Source organism: Magallana gigas, chromosome 10, assembly GCF_963853765.1.
Source record: "Magallana gigas chromosome 10, xbMagGiga1.1, whole genome shotgun sequence".
NCBI lineage: Eukaryota > Metazoa > Mollusca > Bivalvia > Ostreida > Ostreidae > Magallana > Magallana gigas.
The window spans coordinates 13,989,788-14,002,152 of record NC_088862.1 but is presented as its reverse complement, the minus strand read 5'-3'; the positions used below and the strand labels follow the sequence as shown (position 1 = coordinate 14,002,152).

At 33.9% G+C, this 12,365-nt stretch overlaps 1 protein-coding gene across 7 annotated transcripts in view; it reads right to left on the bottom strand.

Annotated features, from left to right (window-relative positions):
• The window catches only part of LOC105327695 (uncharacterized), a 37,474-nt gene that overhangs the window by 9,398 nt on the left and 15,711 nt on the right, over positions 1–12,365 (bottom strand). For 2 of the 7 annotated variants that reach the window (XM_066072601.1, XM_066072604.1), the window contains exons 7-9: positions 11,677–11,895; positions 7,181–7,381; positions 5,445–5,663 (exon numbers count right to left, since the gene is read on the bottom strand). In XM_066072601.1, the coding sequence (XP_065928673.1) occupies positions 5,445–5,663; positions 7,181–7,381; positions 11,677–11,895 (639 nt within the window). 7 annotated transcript variants of the gene reach the window in all.

Here is a 12,365-nt window from a genome sequence, read left to right as displayed (position 1 = left end):
TGTTTTATGTATGTGTTGTTCTATTGTGATTTCCTGCAATTACCATATTCCTACAATTTATTGAAAAAGGAATCGAACCCTATAAAATTGACTTGGTGTTATTATGTCATCTGCATCAAGACCCGGTTACAATACATGTACTAATAATTAAATGAAATAAAGACTTTTCAAAGAAAGAAAAAAAAAAGATTATTTGATGCGGGGGAGGGTGGGGGGGGGCGAAAAGGTTCAGAATTTTTTAACCAGACATTAACACAAGTAGCGGATAAAAGTGTCATATACATTTATATCGGCTACCCCATTAGGCTTAACACAATTTTATAGGTCTATATTCATTTAGTTAAAAAAAAGTCCATGACAAAAAAGCCTATCTTCTTTTATTTCTTTAATTCTTTAATAATGTATTCATTTATTTCCTTGATCACCATTTTACTATACAATGATTAATACTTGAACTATAATATTGCTTAGTATGGGTATGGAAATATATTCTAACTATTCTTGACTGTCAACATGAAATGATATGAATTTTACACAATAAATCAAAAAATTATTTATATATCTTTTAGGCAATATTTATTTTAAATTGTATTTTAAATTTGTATGGTTCATCACACACAATCTTGTTAAAGGGGAACAACTCGATAAAGTAATAATACAGTTGTGGCCCTTTTGTTTACTCTTCATCCTTCTTTCAAAATAGTGGACAAATAGAAATGTTTGTAAGGATATCATTCGGAATCATTCTTTGAACATAACCAACATAGTAAGTGTATTTTTTTATCAATATCATGAGTGTGATGTTTTATGATATTAATATTTTGTAAGAATTTGATTGATAGGATGCTTTATAAGTCCAGCTTCATTTAGAATTTCCTCTGTTATTTTTTTAAAGGTCATATCCATAAAATTATCTGGATGTGAGCTGTAATGGCATGCGACCTCAAAGGTTGTGGTTGTATGTGGTCTTTGACATCGTCTGTCAGCTGCAGAATAACTCGCCTTGGAAACCTATATCGCCCAATTAGCTCGCTGTCGGTCAACATATTTTAAAAGAACTTGACTCCTGTCTCTGAAAACGCGTTCACGACGCAAAGCCTTGTCTTCATTTTCTCTCAAAACTTCAATAAACAATAAGCAGGCGGCCATTTTTATTCATTTATTTAGAAAAATACGAAAAATTCTTAACTTAGAGTAGCCCATAGGCTGTCGTAAGTTACGACGATATTTTTGACGTAACTTAAAGTTAAGAAGTTTGGTAAAACATATATTCATCGTAACTTACGGTTACGATGAAATCTTAAACTTAAGAAGCTTAGTAAAACTCATGCCAGGAAGTCAAAATACAAAAATGTCTGGACAGTGTGATATAAAACATGAAGAATAGATCCTTTATATAAAAAAATCTGTTTCCTCCTGGATATTCTTATATTTATAATCAAGTCCCTTTTTAACAGGATGGTTCTATAATCATATCACATTCATCATTGCAGTTCTCAAAAAGACCCTTAAAGGTCATATGAAACGATATCCTGACCATATTGAGTTATATACGGGAATGAGTTCATAAGTGCCTATTTAATAAGACTGACATTGTTTTTTGAATATTTTATGCAAAATGTGAGCGCCACAGTCGATAAAAATCACTTAATCGGGAAAAGGAACAATGACTTAAGCGGCTTCCCTCCCTTGCTTATGACGTCAGTAAGACCCAATAGCCTTATATAAAGCTGTTGTGAATACAAAAATCCATGTCATTTTGCAGCAATTTAAAAGAAAAAAAATACTATTTTATATAAAAACTTGTATAATTATACAATAATCAACCACGACAGTATTTTTTCTCTGAAGAAATGAAATCGTGTGTGTTTATATTTAATAGCGTTTTCATAGCGTGTACATATTCAGTTTCGAGACTGCACGGAGAATGAATAGAATGAAACATAGAATGAATCTTCATAGATCCAGATGCAAGTATAATATAATTTTAATATATGCATGTACATATGTTTTATTTTGATCTTTTTAATGAAATTGACAAATTCAAAAATAACTTTTTTCCCATTTGCCCGTTCATGCAATTCATTAAGATTTGTTTCCCCTAAACAACTTATAGGCCTCGTGGTGCCTCATTCGCTTCACGATTATATTGTTTGTTTCGCTTTCAAATTCACAAATATGTTACAATTTAATCATTTTTTAGTCTAAGAGAAATTTCTTCAAATGTTCTGTTTTTGAAACGTGTACTTATGTGTGCGTTGTTTGATTTTACAACGTGTATGTGCGGTGTTTACTCACAGATCCTTCTTCCGCAATTTTTTCTTTCGTTTTTTTTTATCATTATTGATCCTTGTTCTTAATAAAATCTGTTGATTATCTTCACATTTGTTCACAACTATCTTTATCAAACAACCGATTTATTTACCGATACTTTTCTAAATCTTTAAATAATTAAAGATGTTTTCCTTTGTACAACTGAATCCCCAATGTGGCCCCAAACTACTCCTAAAGATTGTGATTTGAACAAATTTAAATCTACACTATATGATGTTGCTTTCACTAAAGTTACAGCTTTTCTAGGCAAATGTTTTTAAAGAAAAGATTTAAAGATATTTATCTATATATTCCTATGTACAAATGTGCCCCCTCCCCCCAATTGTGACTTGTGACCCCGTCCTACCCCCCAAGAATCATGATTTGATAAAACTTAAAAACTCACTACCTGAGGATGCTTCAAAACATGTTTCAGTTTTCCTGCTCAAATTGTTCTTGAGAAGAAGATTTTTAAATATTTACTTTATATATTCCTATGTAAAAAATCCCCCCCCCCTCCATTGTGGCCCAACCCTAACTCAAAGGGTAATGATTTTCACAACTTTGAATTTTCACGACCTAAGGATGCTTCCATATAAGTTTCAGCTTTCCTGGCCAAATGGTTCTTGAGAAGAAGATTTTTAAAGATTTACTCTATATATTCTTATGTAAAAAGTCGACCTTCCATTGTGGCCCCACCCTACCAGAAGGTCATGATTTTCACAACCTTGAATGAACACCACCTGTGAATGCTTTAAAACAAGTTTCAGCTTTTTTGGCTGATTGTTTTCTGAGAAGAAGATTTTTAAAGATTTACTCTATATATTCTTATGTAAAAAGCCAACTCCCCATTGTGGCCCCACCCTACCCCCGAAGGTAATGATTTTCACAACCTTGAATCAACACTACCTAAGGATACTTCCATATAAGTTCCAGATTTCCTGGCCAAATGCTTCTTGAGAAGAAGATTTTTAAAGATTCACTCGATATATTCTTATGTAAAAAGCCGACTCCCCATTGTGGACCCACCCTATCCCTGAGGGTCATGATTTTCACAACTTTGAATATGTACACTACCTGGGAATGCTTCCACAAAAGTTTCAGCTTTCCAGGCTTGATGGTTCGTGAAAAGAAGATTTTAAAAAATTTCTCGAAAATTTTCAATAATTCCTGATGATCTCCCTTTGCAAAAAGGAGTCATCCTTAAATTTCGGTCGATGTGGAGGAGACTTTTCAGTATAACTATCGTAACGATAAAGCCGATGGACCAGTTAACTGGCTTAAATTTGCTAAGGAAATTCTCTCGTGTTTGAGAGGTGCATGTATGGGGCTTTACCTAAAAACAAACTAAATTAAACAATGTAATTTTCTTTTTTGTGCAAAAAGTCAACCTGCCAAGGATGGAACAATATTAACATCACGAAATCACCCCATGTTTCTACTGGCACTGTACCAGTTATCGGCTAAAATTTAATGTTTTCTTTTCGTTTTTCTTTTTTCTTGATATTTTTGGATAAAACTTGCCACATTTTAAATAATGAACTCCTTATTCAGCAATCTGTTAGTTTATATCGTTTTTAAGAACCGCAAACATCTTGTTTTGTGATTTTTATCAGGCCCCGAATTTGCCGAGTTTTTACGACCTACTTTACCAGTTATCGGCTTCGTGATAATAACATAGTAACATCCCTGTACATGTTGATTTTATACTCTGCTGAATAAAATTTGAATTATGTCCCTTGTGGGGTCAGACTAAAGTAGTCGGGGTTGTGATACATTATAAACAAAACTCAATTAATTATTCTTTTATTATCATACGGTAATTCACCAAATCGTACACGTATTCAATACATAATTGTGCAATCAGGCGTTCAACTGCGCTACGAATCTCTCGGAAATTAATGAATTCCTTTTGTTTATACATGTTATATGTATTGATATTATATGTCAAATCAAAGAAGGGATATAATAACCTATCACAAAGACGTAATATTCTATTTTTAACTTATTACGTCATTTTCCCCACTGCTGAAAGTGCAAAGATGTAAAATCAGCAGTAAACAATGATCGTTTAAGCTCATGTTTAAAACATATTCAAGAAAGTTTTCAATTAAACCTACTTTTCTTTATTCGAAAAAGACGACTGAATTAAAAAATCTTGGATTGTCCCGTGCTATAAACCCGAAACCTCAGTTTAGCCGATAACTGGTCTTAGCCGATAATTGGTACAGTATCAGTATAGTTATCTTTCCTTAAAGCTGACATGAATTCATAAATATGCATTATTTCCCTTTTATCTCCGACTACCGCCATATTAGTTGTCGATTTCTATTGTTCTGTTCATCGCTACACACCCCCTATATAAACTGAGAGCACTGTTCATGCTTCATCGCATTCAGGTATTTCATGCACCCGAACACGTTGCCTTGGACGAAAAGACGTGTAGAAACGCGTTTTGAAGAAAAATAAAATGACAACCACTGCACTGACAAGATATATCCAATACACGATGGAACAAGACAGACTGAAATCCAGGCGCAGATACTTATAAAATTCCTCGATAATTGTGGACCGTTTTCCTATGTATGTTATAACATCACACATGCGCAAACAACACACTGTGGCAGATCGAGCAATGTCAATGATCGCATGGATTTTAGAAACGGTGGAACGGATGGAAACGATGTGACATTGTCATTTTCTTGGATTTACTATCATTTATCTACTGTGTTCGATGTAGTGCCACCGGGATTTTCAAAAAGACGCAGACGTTATTCACTCTGTATGAACGACACACGTGTTCGATGTGAATGCGTAGTGAGGCAGCACTGTATGTGCAAAATAATTAAGATATCTGGAAAATCCTTTCACAGAATAAACATATTTTGTATTTCATTGTGTTCTTTATTCTTTACTACAAACATTTTACTACAATGTGTAGTTCATGCATTTAGAAGTCCGTGCAACCTGAATGCCTCGATCGGAAAGCAACCGACCGTAACTTTCTCAACCGATATATATACCCCAGTGGCATTAGAGGAGCGATCGAAACTAATATGGCGACCAAATGTTTTTATGAATTCATGTCAGCTTTAATAACAACTGTTTAAACTGTATCATTAATTACTAACCCTTACCCTTAGCACCAGGGTTTCCAAAAACTTGCACGTCGGCAAGTTGTAAAATTGTGTTCGCCCTGGCTTGTATTTGAATAAAACGTCCTTTCATTCCACCAGGACACTTGATTGTTATCTTTTGACTGTTTTTTCCGGGTCCTCTGAAATACCCACATTTCCTCAGTCTATTTATTGATACTCCAACATGTATGAATGCATTCCTAAAACGTCCTCCTGAAATAGAAATGAAAAAAAAAATTATCAACTGTAAACGAAAGGTACAAATTGTATCTGAACTACTGAAATCAGATTTATACATGTATGTATATTGCATCGTCGGTGACCCACGTGTGATTTACATCGATTCTCTCCACTTGTGGACTCAAAACCGTGGTTTGCAACGATGGTATATTTGTTGTGAATTTGAAATAGCTGTACTCTGTCCTAATAAATCTTACCATCAAATGAATATAGCCTAATTGTTGGACATTTATAAAGAAACCCCTTCAGGTAAAACGTCACAAAACAACACCTGACGTAATTCACGCGTTATTACGTCTTCTCCGTGTCCGACCTAATTAAGACCTACGGTTAAAACGTGTATCTTAAAACAAAAAATTCAAGCTGACCTAGAAATTGATTCAAAATAAATCTATTTAAAACCCTGAGAATCAATTAGGCCAATTAATCGACTGAATGAAAACATGACTGGGTTGTGTCACTTGCGTACTCCCTATGAAAACATAGACCGCTTACTTTTGTCCGGAATATATATCAATGCGTTGTAAGGTTGAAATTAATCCGAATCTTTGAACATTAATCCCTGAAAGTCCATAAACAACTAAAATAAAATCCTGATCGAAATCTATTCCAGTGCATAAGGGAGATAATTACACAAAGGGAAATTATTTGACCTTCTTGTTACGCTATATTATCTTTATTCTATTCGCTTAGGAACGAGCATAAAGATATTTTCCCCCAAAAATTGTTTTCAGAATTAAAACTATACGCTGAAGAAAAGTAATTTAAAACTATAAGAAATAGTTGAATAGAGGTTTTGTTTTGAAAACATATCAGGTAATTAGCGTTATCCACGTATGCGACTGCAAATTTTAAATACCGATCTCGATCCATAATACTTCAAGATAAAAAAAAAAACACCCCAAAAACATCTTCTGTGATTTAAGGAATAAAAATTAATCAACGGTTTGTTTAAATCATGTTTTCTATTTAACAATAAGCTAAACATATTTTTAGAGTGATGAAATAATAAACCTATGCACACTTTTTTTAAAGGAACCTTTTATCAAAATATATATTTGATGATTTTTACCAAAAATACGTCTATTGTGATCCTGAAAAGACCTGTCCTTTGGGTAATATTATTTCCAATTGATCAACGGCGTTAAGGGGTAAACAATATCACTATTTCATAGAAATCTGTTCGTAAATTTAATAAAATTACAAGAGCTAAATTCTCTTTAAAAATTTGTTTTATTTTATCTCTTTTGTAAGCAGATAAGCAAGTGTAATATAAAACTATTTGTTTTGATAAATTAATTCGTTCATTTTCCATATTTTCAGAACCAATGTATAAAATCTCTAAATTTAATTGAGCCTTGATCATAATTTCTCAATGCAGCCAAAAAAAAAATTTGTGAAAAAGTCAGGCCAGGAAACAAAATTAGTTCAGATTTCGAAGTGGATTCCCATATTCTAACGACATTTCATTTAATTTCAAACTTCATTACCCTGAACGTTCCGGTTATAGATGACCACTTTGTCAACGTTGTTAACAGCTCCAAGATCAATTCGAAGCCATGGGTTCCTCTGGGTACGGGTGTGACAAAAATCTTTTGTATTTCCGTTGACACAATATTGTCCTCCGAATCTGCCATAAACACTGCTCATATATGTCTTTTTTCCCAATGCAAGATTTTTAGAACCACCGACTGCAACAAAAAAGAAAAAAAGGATGACATCAATCTTGTATTTCAAATGAAGGTGGGTCTCTCTCTCTCTCTCTCTCTCTCTCTCTCTCTCTTTCTCTCTCTCAAGTGTTTAAGACTAAACCATTGACATAAAGCTTTGATATAATTTAAAAGAAACTGAAATAAGAGGCCCACGGGTCACATCGCTCAAGTCAAAATACAAAAATGTCTGGACAGTGTGATATAAAACATGAAGAATAGATCCTTTATATAAAAAAATCTGTTTCCTCCTGGATATTCTTATATTTATAATCAAGTCCCTTTTTAACAGGATGGTTCTATAATCATATCACATTCATCATTGCAGTTCTCAAAAAGACCCTTAAAGGTCATATGAAACGATATCCTGACCATATTGAGTTATATACGGGAATGAGTTCATAAGTGCCTATTTAATAAGACTGACATTGTTTTTTGAATATTTTATGCAAAATGTGAGCGCCACAGTCGATAAAAATCACTTAATCGGGAAAAGGAACAATGACTTAAGCGGCTTCCCTCCCTTGCTTATGACGTCAGTAAGACCCAATAGCCTTATATAAAGCTGTTGTGAATACAAAAATCCATGTCATTTTGCAGCAATTTAAAAGAAAAAAAATACTATTTTATATAAAAACTTGTATAATTATACAATAATCAACCACGACAGTATTTTTTCTCTGAAGAAATGAAATCGTGTGTGTTTATATTTAATAGCGTTTTCATAGCGTGTACATATTCAGTTTCGAGACTGCACGGAGAATGAATAGAATGAAACATAGAATGAATCTTCATAGATCCAGATGCAAGTATAATATAATTTTAATATATGCATGTACATATGTTTTATTTTGATCTTTTTAATGAAATTGACAAATTCAAAAATAACTTTTTTCCCATTTGCCCGTTCATGCAATTCATTAAGATTTGTTTCCCCTAAACAACTTATAGGCCTCGTGGTGCCTCATTCGCTTCACGATTATATTGTTTGTTTCGCTTTCAAATTCACAAATATGTTACAATTTAATCATTTTTTAGTCTAAGAGAAATTTCTTCAAATGTTCTGTTTTTGAAACGTGTACTTATGTGTGCGTTGTTTGATTTTACAACGTGTATGTGCGGTGTTTACTCACAGATCCTTCTTCCGCAATTTTTTCTTTCGTTTTTTTTTATCATTATTGATCCTTGTTCTTAATAAAATCTGTTGATTATCTTCACATTTGTTCACAACTATCTTTATCAAACAACCGATTTATTTACCGATACTTTTCTAAATCTTTAAATAATTAAAGATGTTTTCCTTTGTACAACTGAATCCCCAATGTGGCCCCAAACTACTCCTAAAGATTGTGATTTGAACAAATTTAAATCTACACTATATGATGTTGCTTTCACTAAAGTTACAGCTTTTCTAGGCAAATGTTTTTAAAGAAAAGATTTAAAGATATTTATCTATATATTCCTATGTACAAATGTGCCCCCTCCCCCCAATTGTGACTTGTGACCCCGTCCTACCCCCCAAGAATCATGATTTGATAAAACTTAAAAACTCACTACCTGAGGATGCTTCAAAACATGTTTCAGTTTTCCTGCTCAAATTGTTCTTGAGAAGAAGATTTTTAAATATTTACTTTATATATTCCTATGTAAAAAATCCCCCCCCCCCCTCCATTGTGGCCCAACCCTAACTCAAAGGGTAATGATTTTCACAACTTTGAATTTTCACGACCTAAGGATGCTTCCATATAAGTTTCAGCTTTCCTGGCCAAATGGTTCTTGAGAAGAAGATTTTTAAAGATTTACTCTATATATTCTTATGTAAAAAGTCGACCTTCCATTGTGGCCCCACCCTACCAGAAGGTCATGATTTTCACAACCTTGAATGAACACCACCTGTGAATGCTTTAAAACAAGTTTCAGCTTTTTTGGCTGATTGTTTTCTGAGAAGAAGATTTTTAAAGATTTACTCTATATATTCTTATGTAAAAAGCCAACTCCCCATTGTGGCCCCACCCTACCCCCGAAGGTAATGATTTTCACAACCTTGAATCAACACTACCTAAGGATACTTCCATATAAGTTCCAGCTTTCCTGGCCAAATGCTTCTTGAGAAGAAGATTTTTAAAGATTCACTCGATATATTCTTATGTAAAAAGCCGACTCCCCATTGTGGACCCACCCTATCCCTGAGGGTCATGATTTTCACAACTTTGAATATGTACACTACCTGGGAATGCTTCCACAAAAGTTTCAGCTTTCCAGGCTTGATGGTTCGTGAAAAGAAGATTTTAAAAAATTTCTCGAAAATTTTCAATAATTCCTGATGATCTCCCTTTGCAAAAAGGAGTCATCCTTAAATTTCGGTCGATGTGGAGGAGACTTTTCAGTATAACTATCGTAACGATAAAGCCGATGGACCAGTTAACTGGCTTAAATTTGCTAAGGAAATCTCCTCGTGTTTGAGAGGTGCATGTATGGGGCTTTACTTAAAAACAAACTAAATTAAACAATGTAATTTTCTTTTTTGTGCAAAAAGTCAACCTGCCAAGGATGGAACAATATTAACATCACGAAATCACCCCATGTTTCTACTGGCACTGTACCAGTTATCGGCTAAAATTTAATGTTTTCTTTTCGTTTTTCTTTTTTCTTGATATTTTTGGATAAAACTTGCCACATTTTAAATAATGAACTCCTTATTCAGCAATCTGTTAGTTTATATCATTTTTAAGAACCGCAAACATCTTGTTTTGTGATTTTTATCAGGCCCCGAATTTGCCGAGTTTTTACGACCTACTTTACCAGTTATCGGCTTCGTGATAATAACATAGTAAAATCCCTGTACATGTTGATTTTATACCCTGCTGAATAAAATTTGAATTATGTCCCTTGTGGGGTCAGACTAAAGTAGTCGGGGTTGTGATACATTATAAACAAAACTCAATTATTCTTTTATTATCATACGGTAATTCACCAAATCGTACACGTATTCAATACATAATTGTGCAATCAGGCGTTCAACTGCGCTACGAATCTCTCGGAAATTAATGAATTCCTTTTGTTTATACATGTTATATGTATTGATATTATATGTCAAATCAAAGAAGGGATATAATAACCTATCACAAAGACGTAATATTCTATTTTTAACTTATTACGTCATTTTCCCCACTGCTGAAAGTGCAAAGATGTAAAATCAGCAGTAAACAATGATCGTTTAAGCTCATGTTTAAAACATATTCAAGAAAGTTTTCAATTAAACCTACTTTTCTTTATTCGAAAAAGACGACTGAATTAAAAAATCTTGGATTGTCCCGTGCTATAAACCCGAAACCTCAGTTTAGCCGATAACTGGTCTTAGCCGATAATTGGTACAGTATCAGTATAGTTATCTTTCCTTAAAGCTGACATGAATTCATAAATATGCATTATTTCCCTTTTATCTCCGACTACCGCCATATTAGTTGTCGATTTCTATTGTTCTGTTCATCGCTACACACCCCCTATATAAACTGAGAGCACTGTTCATGCTTCATCGCATTCAGGTATTTCATGCACCCGAACACGTTGCCTTGGACGAAAAGACGTGTAGAAACGCGTTTTGAAGAAAAATAAAATGACAACCACTGCACTGACAAGATATATCCAATACACGATGGAACAAGACAGACTGAAATCCAGGCGCAGATACTTATAAAATTCCTCGATAATTGTGGACCGTTTTCCTATGTATGTTATAACATCACACATGCGCAAACAACACACTGTGGCAGATCGAGCAATGTCAATGATCGCATGGATTTTAGAAACGGTGGAACGGATGGAAACGATGTGACATTGTCATTTTCTTGGATTTACTATCATTTATCTACTGTGTTCGATGTAGTGCCACCGGGATTTTCAAAAAGACGCAGACGTTATTCACTCTGTATGAACGACACACGTGTTCGATGTGAATGCGTAGTGAGGCAGCACTGTATGTGCAAAATAATTAAGATATCTGGAAAATCCTTTCACAGAATAAACATATTTTGTATTTCATTGTGTTCTTTATTCTTTACTACAAACATTTTACTACAATGTGTAGTTCATGCATTTAGAAGTCCGTGCAACCTGAATGCCTCGATCGGAAAGCAACCGACCGTAACTTTCTCAACCGATATATATACCCCAGTGGCATTAGAGGAGCGATCGAAACTAATATGGCGACCAAATGTTTTTATGAATTCATGTCAGCTTTAATAACAACTGTTTAAACTGTATCATTAATTACTAACCCTTACCCTTAGCACCAGGGTTTCCAAAAACTTGCACGTCGGCAAGTTGTAAAATTGTGTTCGCCCTGGCTTGTATTTGAATAAAACGTCCTTTCATTCCACCAGGACACTTGATTGTTATCTTTTGACTGTTTTTTCCGGGTCCTCTGAAATACCCACATTTCCTCAGTCTATTTATTGATACTCCAACATGTATGAATGCATTCCTAAAACGTCCTCCTGAAATAGAAATGAAAAAAAAAATTATCAACTGTAAACGAAAGGTACAAATTGTATCTGAACTACTGAAATCAGATTTATACATGTATGTATATTGCATCGTCGGTGACCCACGTGTGATTTACATCGATTCTCTCCACTTGTGGACTCAAAACCGTGGTTTGCAACGATGGTATATTTGTTGTGAATTTGAAATAGCTGTACTCTGTCCTAATAAATCTTACCATCAAATGAATATAGCCTAATTGTTGGACATTTATAAAGAAACCCCTTCAGGTAAAACGTCACAAAACAACACCTGACGTAATTCACGCGTTATTACGTCTTCTCCGTGTCCGACCTAATTAAGACCTACGGTTAAAACGTGTATCTTAAAACAAAAAATTCAAGCTGACCTAGAAATTGATTCAAAATAAATCTATTTAAAACCCTGAGAATCAATTAGGCCAATTAATCGACTGAATGAAAAC